We start from the raw sequence: 26,217 nt of genomic DNA on the forward strand, positions 1-26,217 counted from the left end.
GCATTGGAGAAGGAAATGGCAACCCACTCCAGTGTTCTTGCCTGGAGAATCCCAGGGACGGGGGAGCCTGGTGGACTGCCGTCTATGGGGTCGCACAGAGTTGGACACGACTGAAGCGACTTAGCAGCAGCAGCAACATTACATCGTCCAGAAAGGACAGATTTAGTCTCCAAGGAAACATGGTTTCTTGGATTCTTTCTCATTACTGAATGATTTTACAGAAGGCAAGGAGCTTGTTTGCTTGAACTTGATACAAGCCCTCTAAAATATATATTGTTCTTAGTGACATTCTTCTATCTTGTTGCCATTGTAGCCTAGTATAACAAATTTAGGCCAAAAAATGAGGAAATTGAACTAATGTAGTTTGTTAATAAATTTCCCCTCCAGAAAATTACACTTAACCCTTGAATTTACTGAATAGACGACCAGCATATAATTAATTTCAGAAGCATATTTTATAATAGGATTATAGTGAGCTATGATTATTTCCCAAGGAAATCTCAAGACTGAGCCTCCTATAAAACAGGAGCCTAATATTCTTGATGGTTCCTTCCTTATTTGCTCTTCAATATCCTTAAAAGCCTGTGTTTATTCCAACAAGGACCTACTATAAAACACATAGAACTTTACTCAGTATTCCGTAATAGCATAAATGGGAAAAGAATTTGAAAAAGAATTGTTATTGTTCTTTTTCAGTCACTGAGTCATGTCCGATTCTTTATATCCCTGTGGACTGAAGCACACCAGGCTTCCCTGTCCACTGTCTCCCAGAGTTTGCTCAGATTCATGTTTATTAAATAAATATATATATATGTACAGCTGAATCACTTTGCTCTACACCTGAAGCTAATTCAAAACTAATTAACTATGCTCCAATACAAAATTTTAAAAAATATTTTAAAGGCCTGTGTTTATTGAGTGCCTAATTATACATACTATGCAATAACAGCTGACTATATAAAACATTTCTTTGGAAATTTAAAGTAAATAGTCCTGGTTTCGTATATATATTTATCTATGTATTTCTGTGTATATATTTATAAAACAACAGATTTAAATCACTTATAGGCCTATTCTTTATTCCTAGAAGAACTTCTTTTAAGCTTCTTTTAACTATTGTTTCTTTTAAGCAAATTATGATTTTGACTTCAGATTGCTTCTGAGCTTTCCTTAGCCCAGCGTATCCTTTGAATAACAGCAAGTGCTCCTCAAAAGATAAGCCTTTGGAGGATCAAAGCCAGATTTGTAAAAACAATTTTATTTAGATGATGAGATATTTTAAACCTTTGAAATCTAACGTACTTGAACATAATTTAATTTACAGTAATAATATACTTCTAAATCACCACCACTTACAGAGTGTTTTTATATTATTTCTTAGAATGTCTGGAGTGCTGTATTGATTTCTGGAGATGTTAAGATAGATAAAACAGCCCTTGCCTTTAAGGAGCTTATTATCGAATAGAAAAAACAAACATGAGCAAATAATTGCAACATGATATGCTAGGTGGACACGACTGAGTGACTTCACTTTCACTTTTCACTTTCATGCATTGGAGAAGGAAATGGCAACCCACTCCAGTGTTCTTGCCTGGAGAATCCCAGAGATGGAGGAGCCTGGTGGGCTGCCGACTATGGGGTCGCACAGAGTCGGACACGACTGAAGCTATTTAGCAGCAGCGGCAGCAGCATGCTAGGTGAGGCCCTCCAGGTGGCGCTAGTGGTAAACAACCTGCCTGCCAGTGCAGGAGACATCAGAGACCTGGGTTCAATCCCTGGGTTAGGAAGATCTCCTGGAGAAGGGCATGACAACCCACTCCAGTATTCTTGCCTGAAAAATCCCATGGACAGAGGAGACTGGTGGGCTACAGGCTATTGGGTTGCAAAGAGTCAGAAATGACTGACACACAATATGCTAAGTACAGTAATCATTTTGATGTCAGTTACAAAGTGGTAAAGATGGTAGAGTATCTGATTTTGCTAAAGCGAATCAGAGAGAGCTCTTTGAATGATATGATTCCCAAATGGTGTTAAAGGGTTAGTAAGCATTTACTGTGGTGTGTGCATGTGTATAGAAGATTATAATTTCTGACAAAGGAAATGCATGCATGAAAAAATCATGAAGTGTTCAGGAGACAGCTAACAATCTCACATTAAAGCTTAAGGGGAAAGGGTGTAGTTCAGAAGGTAAGGCCGAGGAGATTTAGGCAAAGAAAGAAACCTTTTATGCCTTAATTAAGAGCTATAAGTGTAGAGCATATTTGTTGGAAGGCTTTAACTCAGAGATAGTATATTCTGTGGGGGAGGAACTTGGAGTGAAGGAGAGTAAGACAAGGAGTCAGTTAATTTTATACAGTATATTTATTACAGTAATCCAAGAAAGAGATGGTAGTCTCTTGAGTTGTACAGAAAGTGGAAGAAATTTTTTTTCTAGAGCCAGAGAGAGGACTTGCCAGGGAAACCACAGAATCTTAACTAAAAATGCCTTTTTGAATGTTCACACTATGAAAATTAAAATTACAGTTAAGTCATTTTAATTTATACCTAGTTACTCTTTTTTAGAGCAGAACATGGCAATCCACTCCAGTATTCTCGCCTGGAGAAAGAGACAGAGGAACCTGGCAGGCTACAGTCCATGCGGTCGCAAAGAGTCAGACATGACTGAAACGACTAGCACACACATCTTTTTTTAAAAAAAGAAACTTAATTTTGGAATATGTTCGATTTACATAAAAGTTGCCAAGATAGTACAAAGAGTTCCCTCAGCTTTATCTGATATTAACATCTTGCATAACCCTGGGACATTTGTCAAAACTTAAGAAATTAGCATTAATACAAAACTATCAGTTAAACTAAGATATTTCATTCGAATTTCACCGGGTAATCCCTAATAGTCCTCTTTAAGTGTGAGAGATTTGATGGAACTACCTTACAAGGTACTTTATTATACCAGTATTGCTCAGGTATTTCTACCGAACATTTGTTTTGAGGGGTGCTCATATGTGGGTTTATGGAAAAAATAATTTGGGGGCGAAGCAAATCAGAGAATTTGTATTTCCTCTTTATCTTTGTCTTCCCTCGCGCCTTCTGCTGTTTGTTCTCCTCTTCCTGCTCTCCCTTCTCCCCTTCCCAGCTTTTTCCGTCTCCTCTCCTCCCCCTTTTCTTCTCTTCGTCCTCGTTTCCCCACCCTTTCCTCCCTTTCCTGCATCTCTTCCTTCCATTTCTCCTTGTACTCTGTCTCCCCCAACCCCACTGGTTTTCTCAGAGCCCTTTAAATATCAGTGGCATTGTTAATTTCCAAGAGAAGGTTAATATATGACATTTATAAAACTCATTTCACTGTCCAGCCGTTAACTTTGAGGGAGCGTGCTTCACATAGAGCTGCTGTCCTATGGTCCATTCTTGGTCAGATATTATGCCAAACTGGGGCTTGTTAGGTAGAATTACAGAGAAATAGGTCACCTTGTATCCCCTGAATACATAGCTACCCCTCATTGTTAAAGGGGAAGCAGGTGGATGGGTTCCATATACAAAAGGCAGTCATTTTTTTTTTTTTTGCATATGTTTAAAAATGAACCAAAACATTTTAAATTCAGCTCACATTAAAATAAGTCATCCTAAATTAAAACGCCCAGCAGTTAGTGAACTTTACATTTTTCGCATGGGGTGGGAGGAACGACTTGGTGTGCCCGTTTGTAGCAGACATTCAAGAGCTGTTTATCCTTGGTGATCATGCTCACATTTTTTCTTTTAAAATATTTTTATATTTGGGCAAAATATATAAATAATTATGCTTAGTTTGTTCAATTGGTGTGGGAAGGTTAAAAGGTATGTTGTATTGATAGAAATGATAAACTCTTCAGTGAAATATATATTCTAGTAAACACCGAACTAGAAGGTGAGAATAGTGAATTTTGCCCCTATTTATTTTTCTATTCCTTGTCAAATAGAACAGTGATTTTAGAGGATAAGAAAGAAGAATTCTAAGGATTTGTTGAGTCAGGGAATTAAGAGACACATATATTTACCTCAGTGATTAATTGTATTTCAGTCCCAAATACCCAGGGACAAAGATTTTATAATTTATTGGCCTGCATAAAGTGGACTAATGTGATTCAAGTTCTTTCCTGTTAGACAGATGGCTTGGTGAATGACCAAAAGCAAATGAAGATTCACCATCACAAGAGGGACATTCATGGAACAGATGGAAGTCATTTTTCTAATAAACTCAGAATATTCAAACATTTTTTATAATAGCAGAGTTAACTAAATAGAGAGTTATAAAGGTGAAGTATTTTATACCTCTTGGAAAGTAAAATTTTAAATGTATTATTACAATTTTTTCCCCAAGTTGGAAAGTCATTTCACATAGAATGAAGAGAAAATTGTACTTTTAAGCAAGGTAGGCAAAGGAGTAGACCAACTTCAAGGAGAGGATGGTGTGATACTGAAATATGTTAAAAAGTAGAGAACTCATTTCCTACATCCGTTTTCCTTACTAAAGGAGAATTGTTTTCAAAGTAGCAAGAGTAGGAAAAGCATTATTAAGAAGGAATTAAAGCACAGATAGATGAGTAGATAATTACAGAACACTAGACACTACCTGAATCCAAGCCTTTTTAGATTTATATAAAGTATATCTCATTACTGTACTGAAAATATAGCAGACACGATGGCCATCCACTGTCAGTGAGTGCCTTTTGACGAAAAGGAGAGATGTCAAAAGATCAGTGATCACATTGACCAATTCGGAAAGGAAAAGGTGATTTCTAGAAAATACAGACTGTTAAACTTGTCGGTCATCTGTCCCCAACAAGCATCTAAGATAATTAATCACATAATTAGCACTTACAAGAAGGAAGTGGTGATTAACACAACTTTAGTAAGAAGTTACATCAAATCAATCCCATCTCTCTTCTATTTTTTTTTCCTCTTAGAAAAGGGCAGTTTTATCTATTTACACGTTCTCTGAGTTCTAGGAGCATTGTAAGCAGTGTAAATAACTGCCCAACAAGATGAAATATAAGAAAAGAAGTAGAAATGGCTTAACGTTTATTGGGCTTATTAAATTCGAGGTCCTTTACTAAGCAGTTTACATGTTATTTCTGTTTATCCTAAGCAGATCCCAGAACAACCGTTCAGCCAGTTTTTGTAAGGTGTGAGAAGTCCCTGCTGCCTGTTTGCATAATCACTTGCAACAGGAATTTTACATCAGATTCATGTGCAACAGATGTGAAAATATTTTAGAGCCGTAGTTCTCAAAACATTTTGGTCTGAAAGCTCATTTTTTTCTGCACTCTTAAAAATTATTGAGTACCCCAAAGAGTTTTGGTTTCTATGGATCATATCTATTGATACTTACTATATTAGAGATAAAATTGAGACGCATTTGAAACAAGAATACATAAGCACATATCCCAGTAGCCATCAGAGGACTTACATCATCATCTCACTTCTGCAGCCTCTGGAAGACTCCACTGTATTCTCAAAAAAGAGTGCAAAGGGCAAGTGATTTTTAGTGTTGTTATGAAAATGGGTTTAACCTTGCTGACCCACTGAAAGGATCTCTGGCACTCTTAGAGGGCCCCAGACCATACTTTGAAAACCATTGTCCTAAAGAAAGGATTCAGTCTAGAGAGATCAGGCTATGAAATCCTGCATTATACATATTGAATTATAGTCTAAGCATCATTTCAAAGAATATTAGTTGATGGACTTGCCTGAGCCTTACACCTCTCTGTGCAACCAAAGGTGCAGAGAGGTGCCAGGTGGTAATTCTGAGCAGTATACATAGCTATTCATGTCACCAGTGGAAAAATTACTTCTTAAGCTCATTAGTGGAGAAGGCAATGGCACCCCACTCCAGTACTCTTGCCTGGAAAATCCCATGGACGGAGGAGCCTGGTAGGCTGCAGTCCATGGGGTCGCGAAGAGTCGGACACGACTGAGCGACTTCACTTTCTCCTTTCACTTTCATGCATTGGAGAAGGTAATGGCAACCCACTCCATTGTTCTTGCCTTGAGAATCCCAGGGACGGGAAGCCTGGTGGGCTGCCGTCTATGGGGTCACACAGAGTCGAACACGACTGAAGTGACTTAGCATAGCATAGCATAAGCTCATTAGTAACCTCACTTGTTGTTTAGTGGCTAAGTCATGTCTGATTCTTTGTGATCCCATGGACTGTATCCTACTAGGCTCCTGTGTCCATGGGCTTTCTCAGGCAAGAATACTGGAGTAGGTTGCCATTTCCTTCTCCTGGCGATCTTCCCAACCCAGGGATCAAACCCACGTGTACTGCATTGGCAAGTGAATTCTTTACCACTGAGCCACTTAAGAAGCCCAGCTAGGTCATACTTTACCATCAGCTGCCATGTCTCAGTTTCGTTGGTGCGTGGACCACCTGTAAATGTGAGGTCCTGATTTCTTTCCCTGGGCTTCACTCTCTCCAACTTTGTAGAATCATGGCAGTTTGTACTCTTGTTTGCTGACCACACTCTTTAATAGTTTGTGTTCGCTTGTTACATGGTCCATGGTCCATCGTACCCAACCAGGTCAGCTCAGCTCTCAGGTCTGCTTCATCACACCAGCACTGCCATACGTATCCACTTGTTAGTATACTGTTCATGTACTACTCTGAGGGCTTCCCTTGTGGCTCAGCTGGTAAAGAATCTGCCTACAATGTGGGAGACCTGGGGTGGGAAGATGCCCTGGAGAAGGGAAAGGCTTCCCACCCCAGTATTCTGGCCTGGAGAATTTCGCAGAGTCAGACACGCCTGAGCGCCTTTCACTTTTCACGTGCTGTACTCTGAATAGTACTTAACTCTGGGTGCCACGTTTTAAGAGACACTGACAAACTAGAGACCTTCCAGGTGAAGGGAACTAAACCAAGGCATCCACAAACAGACCGTTGTTTTACAGTATGACCTCAGCCCATTCTAGCTTCATGTCTTGCACTCTCTCTTCAGGTAGCCTGAATTCAGCTCATGCTAAATCATCCACAGTCTCTCAAATGTGGGTCTTCTTTCAGATTTTCATTCTTTTGCACAGACCTTTTCCATGTCTCTTGGCAGTGAGTTCCTACTTTAACTTCAAGACCCAACTCAAATGTTTTTTCCTCTCTTAAATATCCCTTAACTTTGCTAGTTTTTTTACCTCTAGGTTCTTGCAGAACTTACACAAGGCCGGATTGTCCATTAATCAAACTATAATTCTGTCAAGGGGTCACCAGACCTTTTCTTTAAATGACCATATAGTAAACCATTTAAGTTTTGTGGATTTTGTGTGTTTCTCTCTATCACAATAGCTCACCATTGCTTTTAGTACAAAAATCAGCCACAGATAATATGTAAGTGAACAAGTTTGACTATGTTCCAGTAAAACTTTACATGGACACTAAAATTTGAATTTCACATAATTGTCATGTCAAGAAATCTTCTTTTGACAACCCTCCCCCAACCATTTAAAAATATGAAAACCATTCATAATTCCTGGTCTGTGCAGAATCAGGCAGCAGGTTAGATTTGGCCCACTGGCCATAGTTTGCTGACCCTGGATCTAATCAATTTGTTTATTCTTTCACTCACTCATGTATTCATTCATTTATGGAATAAATACTCATTTGCTGGATACTTAGGCACTATCGATACAGGGGCGAGAGAGACAGACATATGTCTCTATTATGTCTCTATTATGAAGGCAGAATCTTCTGTGTTAGACTGAGCTTGCTCATCTCTGGCCCCCAAGAATAGTACATTTCCTGGTACGTTTTGAGATGAAGTAATTAATGATTCAACAAAGGAATGAACAAAGGAATAAGCAATTATTTCTTTGCTAATTATTTCTCCTGTGACTTATGATTATGCTGTCTTATAATGTAAATGTGAGAGAGAAATTCTACTAAAGACAAGTGAGTGATAGTTTTTTTTTCTTTTCTTTTGTTCTAAGTGATAAATTTTTAACAAAGGTTATTTTTGAAAGATCTTTGTTGAGTCTAGATATGAGGGTAAAATTTACATTTTGTCTGTTTTGTTGATAAGAGCACCATCAAAGTGATGTAGTTTAAGATGTATTGCTATTCTATGTGATAAATTTTCTATATAATTTTTGGTATGAACCTTCTAATTAGCATTTAACTTTTATAATACAGTCATAAGGTAGATGGATAACTGATGGAAGGGAAGTTTTTAACTAAAGGGACATTTTCTCTCATTTGAATGTGCTGGATGACATCTTTATATCCTGCAAAAGGTGTATTTTAAGAATTAAAACCTTAGGTTGAGTTACAGTAGCACGTAAGTATCGAAGATTCGTTTACTCTTAGAGATTAGCTTCTCTCTCAAATAGCACATTGCATTTATGTGGTTTTTCAAGGTATTAACATACAGCCTTCCAATACTTGTTACTTCAAGTAGTTTTAATCATGAAAATGTGATAATGCTTATTTTCTTTTTATAGGCGAGATAAACTTTGGATTTGCATGGAATTTTGCGGAGGTGGTTCCTTACAGGATATTTATCATGGTAAGACCAAAAGTTGTATGTTAAAGAGATTAAGTAGACTTTCTTAAAATGCAGTTATTTACTATATTAAACATCAGTGTTTTGTGGAAAGTATGGTTTATCATTATACTGTATGGATACATAAGGAAATTTAAGATATATACAGGCGAAAGGAGCATTTGCTTTCTAAGTTAGAAAGCTTCATGCAGTGGAATTATTTGCTAATTCTAAAGAAGGCATTTTATATATAGTTAGTTCAGTTGGAATAGGAAACAGGAAATGATAGATTTTCCAGAAGTGCTTTAGAAGGTATAATGAAGAAAGTGGGCTTTAAATTGGTCTTTAAAAGATTGGTGAACTTTGGGTACAAAGAAGAGGGAGATGTGCGCTCCTGGGGGTGAAGCAGCAGCACGGTGACATGAAGGTGTGGTTCAAGATCACTCTCAATGTCTGGGGTGTGTCTGGGATCAGATCCAGAAAGCCTCGAAAGCCAGAAAGAGGGACTTACCGGGTAGTCTAGTGGCTAGGACTCATTGCTTCTACTGCAGGGGACATGGGTTCGATCCCTGGTCAGGGAACTTAAAAAAAAAAAAAAAGGTCAGAAGGAAAAACATGAGAATATTGAGTATTTCTGCTTTATGAAAAGTTACTTATTTTCTGAGAATATTTTTTATTAAGTTTGGCTATTCTTTCTATTTGATAATTTTTTCCTTTTTATTAATAACATTTTGATGTCAAAGGTTCAGTGAAAATTGAAAAATATTTGGCACCATTTGCATTACAGAACATAGTGTTTCTGGAAGTTGGTTATAAATTTTAAAAGCTATTTTCCCTTTTATTGTCTTCATTTGGACTAATTTCTCTACTGTGTTACTTATTGATTTAATTTCCTTCTTTCTTAAGTTTTTTCAACTAAGTCTCCTGGTGGTAAACTCAGTCTTTGATCCTCATTCTTAAATGATAGATTAAGCAGACATAGGCACATTTTCTCCACTAACAGATGTTTTCTGTCAGCATTTCAAAGATACTGGCCCATTGTCTTCTAGTTTGTGTAGTTGTTGGTACCTTCTGCTAACTATTGATCCTTTGCAGGTAATCTTCCTTTCTTTCTAATTGCTTTTAAGATTTTTCTCTTCATTTTTGGTGTTTCTAGTATCTAAGTGTAGATTACTTTTCCTGCTTGGGACTTAAAGTGCTTACGTATGAGATTTTAGTTCTTTTATCAAATCTGACAATGGTTAATTACTGTCTATTCAAATAGATTCTCCTTCAGTTTCTCTGATTGCTCCTTCTAGAATTTCCATTCCATGTCTCTTAAAGTCACCTTCATATTTTCCAGTTTTTAGTCCCTCAGAACACTGAGGATACTCATAGCCATCTTCTGGTTCACTGATTGTACACATGTGATAAGTACATCCATTAGGTTTTAATTTTTGGTGACTGTATTTTTCATTTCCAAAATTGATTCTGTTTCAGGTCTCTTTCAATTTTTTGTCTTATTCTTGTCTTGTAATTTTTCATCTGTTCTTTTGCATCTTTAGTTTTTGAAGCATACTTATTTTTTGGTCTTAGATTGCTTCATAATTTCATCAGATATATATGATTGGTCTTAGATGTCTGATTCTGCTTTCTTCATTAGGAAGCAAGAAAGACAGTTGTTACAGAAATAGGTTGTCATGTTATCTTTCCATATCAACCTTCTGATGGAAATAACATAGTAATATAAATTTGTTGGTACTGATCTGTTTATGAAGAATCTATGGAAGAAATAATCTTGTATTAACTTGCGTGCTGTCAGACATACATGCTGAGAATATACATGCTTATACACAGCTCCAAACCCTCTTTCTCTGCATTCACTCCTTTGATTTCACCTAGGTTTCTTTCGAATAGCCTCCTCATGGCAATGTATAGTTCTCTTTCGCTGCGGTCTACAGTGCTGTCTACTCACATAACCATATAAGACGTGTACTTCCATTTCTCTGTGTGTGCGTGTGTCTGTTTCCTCCTCTCTCTCTCTTTCATCGTGTTGTCATTCCATTGGGAGTAGTATAAAATACGCTGGATTACCTTCGTTGGTCAGAGAGATGTTCTACTTTTCTAATAACCACAGTGCTTATGGGGTTTTTGTTTGTTGCTTTGCTGGCATATACAAATTATATTTTGATCCATTATGCAATTTTTTTTATTAAAGCAGCTTTTAAAAAATTATTTCTGTTTATTTCTGAAGCACCATTAAGTGAATTTTTATATTTTTTCTTACTGTCCTTAATTCCATCATCTACTCAGTGTGATTTTTCTTACATTTAAATCTTCTTAAAAGGTGAACCATATTAGTTATCTGTTGCTGTGCAACGGTGATCTTAAAATTCATTGTCTTAAAACAAACGTTTGTTATCTCACAGTTACTAAGGGTCAAGAATTAAGAGTGGCTTAATTGGGTGATTTGCCTTGCAGGACAGGCCAAAACATGCGTAAGACATTTGGTCCATGCTGAAAGTCCTTGCAGTTTGGTCCTGTGCAGTGAGCGTGTTTGGTTCATGCCACATGGTTTTATACAGGACTTGATATCAGTCATCTTCTAGCATGGACCAAATGCCTTGAGGACATTGTGGGCAGGACCAAATATCAACAAATACCAAGATCCTTTCAGTGTGGATCGAAAGTCTTATGGAGGTTTTAGGAAGAACCAAATGTCTGCTAAAATGGGTGATTTTAGTTCATGGTCACTGATGAAGTTGTAGTCAAACTCTTGTCTGGAACTGTAGTCATCTGAAGGCTTGACTAAGGTTGAAGGATTTACTTTCTAGATAATTCACTTACATCAGTATTAGCAGGAGGTCTCAGTTCGTTACCATGTAGATTTCACCATAGGACAGCTTGAGTCTGTTCATAGGATGGCAGCTGATTTCTCCCAGAGGAAATGATCCCAAAGAGCAAGGAAGAAGCCATAGGCTTTTTATGGTGTAGTCTTAGAAGTTGTATTCTGTCACTACCGTTACAGTTTGTTCTTTAGAAGCAAGTCATTTTGTCCAGCCCACTCTCAGGAAGGGAATGAAGTTGCCACTCTTAAGGGGGCTGTATCAAAGAATTCATGGACATATTTTTGACCACTTGGCTGGGGGCAATGGGGCAAATCCTTCTTCTCTCCTTTTGTTTACTTTTCTTTGCAGAACTAACATTAGAACTTTATACTGTTGCAACATAATAGATTTTTTGGTCTCTGTTTTTCATTGAACATTTTTCTTTCTGTTTGATGTTGTTCTTTAACAAGTTTCTACACTCTTTTAAATATTTATGTTGAATTTTTTTCTCATTCATTTCATAATTTTGAGATCATCTTCAGTGGGAGTTCCATATGACTTTAAAGAGTGTCCTTTCAACAATATTGGATTCTTTTCCCCAGGGCTCCAATGGCCTCATTGTTTTCGATATATATTTGAACTCTAAACCTCAGTGAAGAAGCGACCTTATGAATCCAAGAGAAGATATCTTTTTCCCCTGTCCAGATCCCAGGCCATGACACATCCCTAGTCATCTCCTGGTGCTTATCTGCTATTTTAATGAAGATGTAGCCCTTTGAGGATTCTGGTTTTATGTGGGTGTTTGTTTTAACTCTTCCTTTGCAGGCCTATAACCTTTTCTTCTGTGCCCATGTAGGGGATAAAACTAAAGCCCTAGCTTATTAAGATTGGCCTTCTCCTCAGAGACAGCTAGAATATTTGATATTTTCACCATTCTGCTTTTCATTTCATTTCTCTTTTTACTTTTGGCTTCTGAGCAAGTCTCTTACTATTTATAAGCTTAGCTAGACATTTTAAAAATTATTTTAAAATGTTTACCTGGTGTTACTTTCAGGGTTTTCAAGTTATGTTATTTGTCATATTGTGGGAACAGACTTGTCAAGAAGGCCTTTCTTACTGGATGAGAATAGGCTTACAAACCACAGAAATTAGTTACTATATGGTTTATCCTCAGACGTTGAAATTTATCCTTGTCCCTAAAAGAATCTAAGTGAAATAGATTCTTGTCTCCCACAGTTGTAAAATACAAGTAGTCTGAACTACACATTTTTACAAAACGTTTTAAGTTTGTGTAAGTGGGAGATCACTATCTAGTATATGATTTCATCGTTGGGATTTAATTCAATTTCTGGAATAGTTTCTCCTACCTAACTTACTTCTTATATTCTAAAGTGATTTAATAGTGAAAAAGAAAAAAACTGTTTGAATGTTTTTCATAGTTTTTCATAGCAGATGCACACAGAGGAAATACTATTCAAATATTACAATATGATTAAACTGTATCTCTCTCTATATATATATAGAGAGAGAGAGATGGAAAGATGTCGTGATAAGTGAAAAAGTCCCAGAACTGTCTGTGTAGTATGGTTCCATTTATGTTTCTGTGTGTGTGCACTGCCTACCTGCACTGTATGAAACATCTGTGCATAAAGTCATCTGGTAGAGACAGGCCACACTGTTGATTTTGTTTATTATTGGGTAATAGTGGTTTGGATCAGGAAGAGACCTATCTCTGTTGACTGAAATTTTTTATAGTGAACATGTGTACTTTTATATCTATAAAGCAAATAATTTTAGGGGAAAAGTATTGTTTTTAACTTAGCCAATAATACATGTTATGTCAGTTTTTTTAAAAAAAGTTTTAATAAAAACTAGTTAGACATCTTGGCTGTGCTTTCTTTAACATTTAAGAGGTGTTATGATCAGGTGTAAAAAATGAAAATGTAAATTAATTTCATTGACTATTTCACTGTTTTATTTATTCTGTGAACATTTACTCAGTAGCCTTTCCATGCCGGGCACTGTTCTAAACACTGGGGATACAATGAGCAAATCAGATTTTTTAAATTCCTGCCCTCATGGACCTTACATTTTAGTAGAGCTTAAATATATTAAGTCTGTTGCTTAGTGGAACTTTAACAACTTTGTCTTTTATTGAAAAAACACACTTCGAGTAATTTTATTAACATTAATTTTCTCCTCTCATAGTAACGGGACCTCTCTCAGAACTGCAAATAGCGTATGTTAGCAGAGAAACACTACAGGTAAATTCAATGCTAATTGAAAAGTAATGTTCTTTATTAAACTAAATGTTTGATTACTGTGCATAAGCTGTTAAGTAGAATAAGGATTAAATATTCCAGTTTGGAAAATTCTTGAATTTGTACATTATATTTGCAAATAAACTATTTAAAGCTTTAGTATGATAATATACCTCCTAAAATTGTATTTACTTATTTATTTTTATATATCTGTTAGTACCAAAGAAAGTCTTGAAAATTAAATGCTCTTATGAAATTGAAACTCATTCTGATACTAATTGGATATTTATTTTTAAAATGTTATTTCAAACTGAGCAGAGTTTAGTGAAAATTATTTGTCTTAGGAAAATTAGCAGTTCAGAGTGAGCTCTGCCCCTTTCATTTTCTTGATTCTTTTATCTTTTTGGATATTCCAGTAAAATAAAGTGATTATCCCTAGAGCTTTCTGTGATGAGTAAATAAGTAAGAGAGACTACTACTCAGTTAACCACTTTAAATCCTAGAGTGTTTTTTGTAGTAAAGTCTTACTACTGTTTCTGACTTTTTTTTTGAAACTCCAGGGATTATACTATCTTCACAGTAAAGGAAAAATGCACAGAGATATAAAGGTATATATCATATGTTTATTTAATGGCCCTCTTCTTCTTCTTAAAATATTCTGATCAAACTGAGCAAAATTGTCTCAATTATTCTATTTAATGAATTTATTGTCTTAATATGTTACTATAATAAAGTTGAGTGATACTTTGAAGATTTTCATTATTTTTTTATAGCAGCTCTATTGAGATACAGTTTACATACCATCAAATTCATGCCTTTTAAAGAGTACAATTGTGGATTCATGTTTTAATAACACATTTTATCTTGTTTGTGGTTATTTATTTATAAAATGTAAATTAGGTCCATAACTTCCATTAATTTACAGACTTTAGGAAGTTTCTGGCTGGCCAAAATGTTTGTTCAGGTTTTTTTCTGTAAGATGTTTAGTTAATTTTGGCAGTCTTAAGGAACTGTCTTTAATAATGTATCAAGATGGGTAAGTTAAACCTTGACCTTTTCTGCTAGTCTTTAATTGGCAGGGGAGAGCAGGTGCCCCATACATGCTTGGCAAAACACCCCGATGGTAGGACTCAGCTTATTTCCAAAGATAACTGACATCTCCTTTCTTCTTTCTCATCCACCTTACCTCCTGCTTTTTCATTCCCCCTTCTGTTTCCTGAGGTTTTCTCTTACAGAAGGGTTCTAGCCCTTTTAGGAGGAGGGGTGGATCACATATTCTTTGAGTCTCTGATGAAAGCCATGGACTCTCTTCTCAGAAAATACCCTTATGCACATGCCTTCAAATTGTGCATGAAATTTCAGTGGACTCTCAGATCACCTGCTGAGATCCTCTGCTTTAAGTATGGTTTGTAAGCCACTTAAAAGACAAAAGAGCCTTGGATACAAAGGTAGGAGGGATCCTAAGAAGATAAGTAAATCAAGAAAGATTCTGTCATTGGCACTTCAGTGATCTGGAAGAAGTGATAGATTTTTGTTGGAGGTTGGACTGCTTTCTAAGCAGAGGGAACAGTGTGGGCAAAGATACAGAGATCAGAATTTTGGGGTCATTTCAGGGATTGTCAAGTCCGCATCTTACAGATTGAAGAGAAGAAAATGTAGGAGAGTGTTAAGAGATCAGGTTGGCCAGGAGGTTTGGTGCTCCATTATGCAAAAACTTGTGTGCTGGACTCCAGAGTTTGGGCCTGATTAGGTAGATTCTGGCCATTGCCACTATTTCTCCCCTGTCTAAGTCGCTATTATATCTCACCTGGACTTATGGAATAGCCTTCTAACTGGTCTTCTTGCTCCCATTCTTGAGTGGTCCAAAGGAAGTTCTCTACCTCACAACCAAAGTGACCTTTTAAACTCAGATCTTGTCACCCTTCTGCTTATAAACTACCATTGGCTTCCCGTGATACTCCATATATATTCAGATTTTTTAACATGACCATTAAAGTTATGCATGATATGGCCCCTGCTTTCCTCTCTGACCTCATTTCACACGTCTCTTCGTTTTACTCATTCTGTTCTAACCAGACTAAACTTGCAGTTCCTGGAACATATCAAGTTCATTCTGGTCCCAGGACTTTGCTGTTACTGAAATGTTCTAGATTTTAGCATGACTCTTACCCTCTCTTCATCTGAATCTCTGTGTAATTACCACTGCCTTAGAGAGGACTTTTCTTCAGCTTTATCTTCAGAGTACTTACCTCTGTCTGTCTTTGAACCATTTGTTGGTTCATTCATTCATTCGTGTAGTGTGTGTGTGTGTGTGTGTGTGTGTTCATTTTTAGATTTTCTTTCATTCCTACTTGGATGTAAGCTCCATGAGAGCTGTAACTTTTTTGTTACTATAACCCCAGAGCTTAAAATAGCGTCTGGTTGCTGGTAGTCTCTCAGGGAGAGAGGGATAAATGGGTGTGTAGATGGATGGATGAATGGAAGGAAGGAAGCATCATAACTACAGGTGACATGATATAAACGGTAATTAAAAAAATTTAATCTGGAGAGAACAAATCGAAGACTTTGCAAAAGTCTAGATTGCTAGGGCCTAATTCAAGTTGAAATCACTACTCTAGTTTTCTTTCCTTTTTCTCATCTCTCCCATTTCTTCTTAGAGCTGCAGTAATATCAGGGGGTGCAGATTTTGGTTATTTCTTCCTCTCTGGGGTGTGGGAAGGGATTTCCTGATATTTTTTCCCCAAACTTACTCTTATATAATTGATTGCATCCTGAACCATACAGGCTGCTTACTTTTGCTTTCTCATTTAAAAGTTGCCCAGGGAGGAGGCGGGTGCAGCCTATAGAGGCAGTATTTCTATTTAACATTTTAATTGGGCATACTTTAAATCATAAGTATTTCTAGGTCTGAGGCTGCCATTTGTTATTTTAAATGTGTATGTTTAATGTATTATATGTGCGGTCTGATAAAATGTTTCCTACTTTAACTAAAATGTTCTCACTTTGAAGGGAGCTAACATTCTATTAACGGATAATGGTCATGTAAAATTAGGTAAGTAAATTTGAGTTTCATCACTTACACAAATTTATTTCAAAGCATAGTAAGTTTGTTTTACTCTGTAGGATTAGGTTTCCCCTTTCAGCAGTGTCTATATATTTTTAGGCAGAAATTTTCGTTGCAGGACATAACATATATAATCTCTCTGTATCTGTTTCCTCTTCTCTTAATGGGAATCAGATTTGTCCTTCATATATGACAGATTTGTTATAAATAATGATTGATGATATAATGAATAGTGAAATAATATACCTTGAAAATTCTTTCACCTCTAACCCTAAAGAAATGGGACTTCTAGTAAGAAATCTGTATAAAATTACCTTGTAACCAAAAAGCAAAAAATCAATAAGGCCAAAAATCCTACCTACTTACGTAAGCTTTTAAAATAAAACACAGTATTAACTTACATAAGAATGCGATTTAGATGCTAAATGGGCTTTTATTTTGTAACTTTTGGTTGTCACCTTATGATTAAAGCAGTTCAAAACCTAAATTTTAACTTAATTTGGAAGTTTAAGATAGAAAACATGTACAATATAGTAACTTTATAAAACTGTGTCTGTTAGGTTTGAAACGATTATTTTGAACTGCCTGCCACTATAAAATCAAAATTCAAATATTTATTTTCTAAAAATAAGATAAAACTATTTTGATCTATAGCCTACATTAGGACTAAGCAAATTTGAAAGTACAATAATTTGCATAAAAAAAATTTCCTAAGTCACCTCTATATATGAGAAAAGCAGCTATCTATTGATGGCTTAGTGAACAGTTTCCATCTGCAATTTAATGTTTTGTGTGAATATTATGTGCCTTAGAGACCTCCTATGTATATAATATATATCTTAGTTTGTAAAGATTTATAAATCATTCATTAAAAAACTAGAAAATACAGAATTCAACATACTTAAATAGCAACATAAAAATAAACTGACACAAAGATACATTTCTTGATAGTGATTGATATTGGTATTAGAATGTAAGATTTTTACAAAAAGATTTTTTAAATTTTCTAAGATTTTTAGAAAAAGTCTGTTTCAATGTCGTTTCATGGTAGATTTGCCAGTAGAGATTTATTTAGTTTTTTTTTTTTATGTCAGCTGTCACGTGTATGGCAGGAAATGAACGGAATATATTCCTACTTAAGGTCCCTTCCAACGACTTTCCTTGAATTTCAGGTCCTGGGAATTAGAAATTATAACATTAAGTCTGGCAGGTTAGAGTCTCTCAGTTGTTTCTTCATCAAAATTATTGATCTTGACTTCTGTTGTCGTTTGATTCACGTGGGGATGTATGGGAATCCACATGGCTATCATGCACCGTATTTGGTGATATTTTAATGCTAGTCCACTTAAAGAATTTAGAGTGATGTTTGAGAATGTCTCATTTCTATGAAATTAATTAAAATAATTACTGAAATTTTTTCATGTTACTTTAATTTTACTTTCAGTTTTATTTTCTAAATGTTTCTCTCTTTTTTTAATAGCTGATTTTGGGGTGTCCGCTCAGATAACAGCTACGATTGCCAAACGGAAGTCTTTCATTGGTACACCATATTGGTAATTTTATTTTGACTGATAATTTAACCTTCTGCTTTTCTATCATTATTGTATGCAGTGTTTATTTAAAAATAGACTGAATGGTGTAAAACAGATTAAGGAGGTCATCAACAGGCCAAGTAATTTAGGCATATACACTGTGGATGAATTACATAATCATTGAATATTCTACCATGTTATTTTTCATTAAGTGGAAAAGGCATTAAAGATTGATGTGGCTTTTAGAAGACCTGGTACAAACCTGATGGTTCAAGTTTTGCCCCCCAAAAACCCTCAACTCTCGGTCCTACACATATTATATATATTTTCATAGTCCGTATTCTGACAAATTTTTCAACATTATATTATTCACAGTATTCTCTTGCTCAAAACTTTTTGAACCAACTAGTTGGAAGGAACCTAGTCATCAATAAAATGATAATTGGCTTACATTAAATTTTACTTATTTCTGGGGTTCTTGGCTTGCTCGTTTGTCTTTTCCTTCACACGCTCTTAGATTTGTCCTTCCTCCTATTTGCCACATCATTTACTATTATTTTACTTCTGTCCAAATATGTCTTCTAGATTTTTCAAAGACGATATGTTTATATTTCTCCTTTTGTTCTCATTATTTGGGGTTGATTTCTGAGAGGAATAAGAGATTAAAGAGTTATCTGTTACAACTCTTTTTAGGTACCCTGTCTCCTCAGTTTGATTTTAAACATCTGGAGGAGCTCTCATTCAGTCTCCAGAATCTAACATGATTCTCTTCCGACTCTCCTTCAACTCTCTCTCATATCAGGTCTTTCCCACCTAAACTCTAGGGATGTAGAATATTTACGGAATCTCTCATTCACTGTCACTAAGGTTGGCGGTTATTTCAGTTAATCCGAAAAAGTCTGTGATATTGGCAAATCTCAAAATTAATACACTGCACATGTACCTTAAACATTTTATTTCAATTTAAGGTAAGTACTTTTTTTTTGGCTGAGGACAGTCTTCTGATACAGGATCAAGGCCTTTTCTTTGTGCAGATAACTAGTTAGATGTATGCAATTGAACCATGTTTTTTTAGTTTGTGTTTCTCTAAAGTCTAGTGAGAGCCTAGCCAGTCAGGTTTGTTGAGGTATGAATGTAACATTATTAGGTGTACGATTCTATGAATGTTGAGAAACTCTGTGGTTGTGAAAAATGCCACCACAATGTGAAACATAGGTTTCCATCACCCAGGAAAGTTTCCTTTTGTTCCCTTTCATAAATTATTTTTGCCCATCTCTAGCCTCTGGCAGCACCTGCTCTAATTTTTGTCTCTATAGTTTTGCCTTTTCCCCCAGTGTCATGCAAATGGAATCATGCAGTCTGTAGCCTTCCTAATCTTTCACAGCTGTCCTGTTCTTAGCCTGGTTTGCCAGATTTTTTGGTTTTTCATCTTTAGAAACTTTTCTTCAAGAATCTTTTCTAAAGCATACATTTTCATTTTCATGACAACTTATTCTTTTTACCTTCATAATAAATTAGTTTTTATAATTAATTAAATTACATATTCATAATAACAAATGTAACAAACAGGTTCACAGATGACTCAGTTGGCTGTGGTAAGGATGCAGCCTAATTGGCGGGAGCAGAAGTGCACAGGGTGGAATCTGCCACTCATATTTTTGTAGAGGAAGAGGGAGCATCACCTGTGAGCTCGTTAAGGTGCCGCCTGTGTGCACTTCATCCTCTATAGGGCATTTCCACAGCCATCAATAAAGTTACAACCGTCACCCTTAAAAATTCACTTTTCTTATGATAATTTGCATAGTCATAAGAGCTACTTTAAAGTTAAAAACCATCTTAAGATCAAGGGTTTAAAAAATTAGAAGGAGTTTTATTGTTTTTTTGTTAACTTGACTGACTTCCTTGACTTTCCTGAAATAATACCGGGAAAATAAACATTCTTGTAAGGCCGCCTAGATAAATCATACTTTTTTTTTAAATCATACTTTTGATATGTAAGAGTTGAAGTGTTTATGTCATGTAGTTATTTTCAGAACTACTGCTTAGGATTTGAAATTTTTTATATTTGAAAATCAGTGTAAGTATTTAATAAAATATAGATTTATAGAGATAGAATAAGGCTACAATAAAGTTGAAAGAAACAAAAAATTTACTGAATTTAGGTAACTTTCCTCTTAGTAAATACATTTCTTTAAAAAAAGCAGACCCTCATTTTTATAACTTTCCACACACCATTTAAGTTTATAGTAAATACTAGTTAAGTACTAAATCAAGATTCTTGGTGCCCTGGTAAATAGTTTTGGTCAAGTGAAAACAGTCAGAGACCAGATGACAGTTATTGATATAAAAAGGAAGAGCTAAAATGATAAATTATTTATTACAGTATGTTATTTCTCTATAGAATTTTGCATATACAGAGGAAGAAAGATTGGGGTTTGGACAAATTTAGTACATGTTGCTCTATTAGATTTGTAAATTGTTATAAACCTTTATACTAAATAGCTAACTTAGCAAAGTAATGGATGAGAAACCAGTAGGGGCTTGGGATGGGGAGGGTCTTACAAGATGTAACGATCTCATCTTATGAGATGTCGCTATCTTGGGAAATATGAGCCACATTAAGTACTACATACTTACTTTTCAGATGTCAAGGTCTAAGTAGGCCTCAGCTTACACAGTGATGGTTCCACGTGTCTGGTGGGAATAAGATTAAAATACAGTAAACAGTTTTTTCTTTTCTGGAATATTTCCTTCAGGATGGCTCCAGAAGTCGCAGCTGTTGAGAGGAAAGGGGGGTACAATCAGCTGTGTGATCTCTGGGCGGTGGGGATCACTGCCATAGAACTTGCTGAGCTGCAGCCTCCTATGTTTGACTTACACCCGATGAGGTCAGTGCGTCGTACCTGAAGAATGCTGTGCTTAAATTGAGGTCCCATCCCCCTCCCAGTACTATTTATCATGTCGTGACCAAATAGCATTCTTAGTTTTGCTTCACCTTATTTGGGAACAGTAGTAATAGAATTAATGTTTTATACTAAAGTATGCAGTCTTAAAATGCTGTGTAATGATTGTTGATTTTTCAGAGCATTATTTCTAATGACAAAAAGCAATTTTCAACCTCCTAAACTAAAGGATAAGATGAAGTGGTAAGTATTTTTGTGCTATTTACTTTTACAGTCATGAGCAAAATACAGAATTGAAATTTTAAAATCTGATTTTCAAAATTTCTTAGGTCAAATAGTTTTCATCATTTTGTGAAAATGGCACTTACCAAAAATCCAAAGAAAAGACCTACTGCTGAAAAGTTACTGCAGGTATTATTTTTGCCCTGAAAAATGTCTTTTTTTTCAAGAGGTAAGATGTCACTTAATCAAGACTTCTAATAAGTACTATGTTGTTTTATTTTTATAGCACCCATTTGTCACACAGCCTTTGACACGGTCTTTGGCAATCGAACTGTTGGATAAAGTGAATAATCCAGATCATTCCACTTACCATGATTTTGATGATGATGATCCTGAGGTAGGAACTGTTTTTACCGTTTTTACCAAGTGGTATATGTAATGTTTGTGTGTATAAATATATACATCTTGGAATCAGTTTGCTAAAGGTCTGGGTCTAATTTAAATAAACTCTTGAGGGAAGAAATACCCCTTGATTTTGCCTATCCTAGAGAAGTCATGAGCTGAGTTTTTTCTGTTGACTTCTTTGGAAGACTGTTTTCTGAAAATACTAAAGGTAAAGGGTGCATTGCAGGCAGGGAAGTCCAATAGTAAAGGCAGAATCATCTAATCCACTTCTTGAAATTACTCTAGTTATTTTAAAGTAGTCATTTTAGATGAAGTTGCCAAATAAATAACCCATTGTAAAAGAGAACGCAAATGGGAACCATCTATACAAGATGTTAGAATATACACAAAATTTCTGTTCTGTTTTCTTCTCCAAAAGAATCCATGTACAATCGCTTCTCGGCCTTTTGGCTAAGATCAAGTGTAGTAAGAATCCATGTACAGTACTTGATGAGTTATTAGTGGTTAGTGGAAAGTATAGGATTGACTTTGTTGGTGACTAATACCCTAATTGTCTGCTATGTTTATCCAGTGTAATTAGAGAATTAATTAACCCTAGTGTGATGGGAGAATAGATATAAAAGGAAGCTTTCACTTTGGTTTGCATATTTAGCATTCCTAACTCAGCTAATAATTGTGACACCAAAGATCAACTCATATATGTTACCTGTCAGAATTCTGTTACTGAGTATGTAGCTGAGGTGGATAGTCTTGAACTTGATTGACTTTTAGAAGGTACTTAAAATGGTGTAAATTTCAGTGATGATACTGAAGAAACTATGGCTCTTGGTGGTCAGAAAGATGGTCTCAGCTTATCTTAGGTCAGAGAACCTTTCTATCAATTCACCACTGTTCTAACTTATATTTATACAACTGTAAATAAGCCACTGTCCTTTTGTTTAAAGGTCTGGAAAGGCATTTGGAAATTTAAAAAACTTAAAAATTATTAAATATTATTGACTTTATACTAGGGAGAAATTGGGTTTTGTTGTTTTGCTTTATAAATTCTTCTTTAATTTAATATATAGGTGTTGCCTTGATTTGGATGGTAGTAAAGGACTGTAAAAATGATCAAGTGAGCTGAAATCCTGCAAAGCAATCTAAATTGTCCATAAGGAAAATTATAATTGTTTTGTGATCTTAAAAAATTTTTGTCAGAAAATTAAAATCTCTCTTATTGTCCATTTTAAATGTATGGAGAAGTGAAAAATAGTACAACTAATATTTAGTACACTGTGATATATTATAACCTAAGAGAATTGTTTCTTTTCTTTGTTTAAATAAAAAACTACTTCGGTGGATCATTTCACTATCAAGTAGTCTATTTATTAAGTAGATTGCACAGTGTCTGCCTTCTTCTTGTCATTTAACTTCATGACACAGAGCAGGTTATTTTTATGCTTTGGTGAATGTCATTTTCCTAAATTCAGAGCACCTCTAGCATTTTATCCTTTGAGCTTTGAATGTATGAAATAATCTCCATATTCCTGTGATGTGAAGTTTTTTGCTGGTGCCCCTTCTTCTAGGGCATCTTCATCCTTTTTATCAGAACTTCTTTCTTCACTTGCATCAGCTTCATCCTCACTAAGTTACCATGGCTGTATGTCTGCAGTCTCTTGAACAGCAGCAATGTCAGCATTCTCACTGTCGTCTGTTTTATCTTGTAATTTCATTTCCAGCATTAATCCAGAGTGATCACTTTCTATTTCTTTGCAGCAGTTTTATCTTTGTTGGCTAATTCCTTCTTTCAGTTAACAAGTTTTTGTAAAAATGTCACATGAGTATATTATCCCTGGGAGACAGGGAAACACCACAGCTACACACTTTGCTGCCTGTGCATGAATTGAATAACAGATGCTCAGGCATCAGTCACAGATGTACTTTGAAAGTAGTGATGTGATTAGCCACTGATCATGATGTACATATGTTATTATAAGTAGACTATAAGTCGTCTTGCCTGGTGGCTCAGTCAGTAAATAGTCTGCTTCCAGTGCGGGAGGCCCAGGTTCAATCTCTGGGTCAGGAAGAGCGATCCCCTAGAGAAGGAAATGACAACCCACTCGAGTATTCTTGCGTGGAGAATCCCATGTATAGAGGACCCTGGTGGGCTACAGTCCATGGGGTCACAAAGAGCTGGACACGACTGTGACTAACACACACATAAATCTATAGTCATCTGTGGACTGAAGAGCTCACAGTGAAGTTTCCGTCTTATGCAATTACAATCAATATACTGAATGTTGATAAGATACTAATATACTGAATAACATATAATTAATAATTCATAATATACAATTAATATATTGGTGACTAAAATTTGAATCATGTTATAGAGGACTAGTATAATTTAACTATATGATAGTAACTGAAATTCATGTGTATCAAGATTCAGCACATGGACTGCCTGTACTCCTTCAGTGCATTAGATGCTGTGCAGTAGATGCTGCGCTGTTGTCCCTCACTTCATCCTGTTTATTTGTGCTGGATTATAAAGTCCTTTAAAATGTGTTTAAAGTGGAGAAATAATAAACCAAATGTAGAAGCAAGCTGTAGAATAAAGACTCCTCTGAGATTTTCTCATATGGCAGAGAAAGAAATTTCTCCTTATCAAGACTGTGTTACTGGTATTAAAATTATAGGTTAAGGATGGGGGTAGCTTTTCTTTTGACCACAGTTTAAGATCTTTTTATTTTTCTTTTTGATCATACTTTCCCCAGAGAAATTTATAATAATTTATACATATATACTACAGTGTATGTTATGCATAAAAGGTAATATCTAACCGTCTTATTATATGCAAATGATTTGTAATTGCTAAGTATTTGAATGTGCTTAGTATTTCAGCAGTTGCTGATACTATATATATTGTGGAAACTGAATTCTCTTGAAAATATTTAGCACGTGTACTAGTTCTACTTCAGTCTTTAGTTTTTCTTTATTATACATTATTCACAATGGAAGAAAGTCCACTTTTCCTGTATGGTTCCCGTGTAATTTGTTTTAGAAGTACTGTACATTGAAGTAATTGTGATTCTGGTTTTTACTTGATAGTATTTTCTTCTATATGTTAACCCATTTACTAGGCACAACATTGTAAGATTTAATAACTTTATACCTTTGAAGCTGGGAAAGTAAAACAATTCTCATAGAAAGGGCGGATTTCATCCATGTTCACTGATAACAGCAATATGTGTTACTAATCTAACGTGATACCTATTTTTGCTTGTTTTTGTTCCAAATATTGTTTTCAAAAGTCCAGGGTTTTTCTCATTCTGCAGCTAACTAGCTGAATGTCCACATCTATAAAATGAAGATAAAGATTTGTTTCACAAGTTTGAGAACAGAATGGGCTAAGGTATATGAAAGCACTTTGTAAACTACAACTCACTGTGTATGTTTGAAGTTTAAATACTTACTTTATAAAGTTATTTTTGCTTCTGTTTTATTACCCACTGGTGTTTTAATATTTGGGTCTCTCAGATTCATATATCTTTATTTCCTGAGAGATGTCTACACTGAGAATAGTTAACCTGGGTCCTGTTCTTGATTTACCTTATAGAGTCTTAAGAATTGGAGCTCAAGTGTTTACAAATTACATTTTCCAAAAAGATAGATATATGAGTATATCTTCTTCACAGCTAATAACTTCAAAGATAATGTTTCACACACAGGGAGAAAAACCTATTTGGCACGTGAAATAGATGCTGGCATAGAGTATATAGAATGAAGTTGCAGAAGCTTTTCAGATAGAGCCATTTTTACTCCATAAAGATTGGAGAATGTCCATGTGTTAGTATTAACAGTAAGAAGAACTCACCCCCACTTCCCCTCCCGCCAGGATACCGCTCTCTGAATGTGGCAGTACACATAGAGAGATTTTAATAAAGTAAAAGGAAAGAAAATAAAGTGCTGCTTCTATAAGAAAAAACATTAAGGTGGGGGAAATGTTGTGTTTACTAGGTAAGAAGACCATAAATCATTAATGCCTTTTGCATTATTTCATTTCATTTATTTTATCCTTGATATAAGAATTTGAGGCAGATTTTTTTTTAATTACAGTTTTCTCCTCTGAAGCAGGGAAAGCTTGCTGCAGCCTTTGAACACCTATTGTATTGTCAAAATATTCATTTTTGAATATTTATTTATGTTCAACTCATAAGAACACTCCTATATTCACTTACAAGAATATGCCTGCAATGCCTGAGACCTGAGTTCAGTCCCTGTGTCGGGAAGATCACCTGGGAAAGAGATGGCTATCCACTCCAGTATTCTTGCCTGTAGAATCCCATGGACAGAGGAGCCTGGCAGGCTACAGTCCATGGGACCTCAAAGAGTTGCACACAACTGAGCAACTAACACTTTCATAAGAAAACTCACTGGGAACCTGCTGTGGATAATGTTTATCCCTAATCTTTAGCTCCCAATTTGAAGAGAAAAGAGTTTAAGTTTGTGGTTGCCATTTAAAAATACTAATAATAAAGTTGTATT

The 26,217-nt window shown here is 35.5% G+C and overlaps 1 protein-coding gene across 5 annotated transcripts in view; it reads left to right on the plus strand.

The window, feature by feature from the left end:
• The window catches only part of MAP4K3 (mitogen-activated protein kinase kinase kinase kinase 3), a 124,899-nt gene that overhangs the window by 37,397 nt on the left and 61,285 nt on the right, over positions 1-26,217 (plus strand). For all 5 annotated transcript variants that reach the window (XM_010855562.1, XM_010855564.1, XM_010855563.1 and 2 more), the window contains exons 3-11: positions 8,456-8,520; positions 13,512-13,567; positions 14,125-14,172; positions 16,574-16,616; positions 18,109-18,181; positions 20,917-21,048; positions 21,244-21,306; positions 21,393-21,474; positions 21,572-21,682. In XM_010855562.1, the coding sequence (XP_010853864.1) occupies positions 8,456-8,520; positions 13,512-13,567; positions 14,125-14,172; positions 16,574-16,616; positions 18,109-18,181; positions 20,917-21,048; positions 21,244-21,306; positions 21,393-21,474; positions 21,572-21,682 (673 nt within the window). The remainder of the gene's footprint in view (positions 1-8,455; positions 8,521-13,511; positions 13,568-14,124; positions 14,173-16,573; positions 16,617-18,108; positions 18,182-20,916; positions 21,049-21,243; positions 21,307-21,392; positions 21,475-21,571; positions 21,683-26,217) is intronic.

The sequence above is a fragment of the Bison bison genome, unplaced genomic scaffold (genome assembly GCF_000754665.1).
Source record: "Bison bison bison isolate TAMUID 2011002044 unplaced genomic scaffold, Bison_UMD1.0 scf7180017864366, whole genome shotgun sequence".
NCBI classification, from domain to species: domain Eukaryota; kingdom Metazoa; phylum Chordata; class Mammalia; order Artiodactyla; family Bovidae; genus Bison; species Bison bison.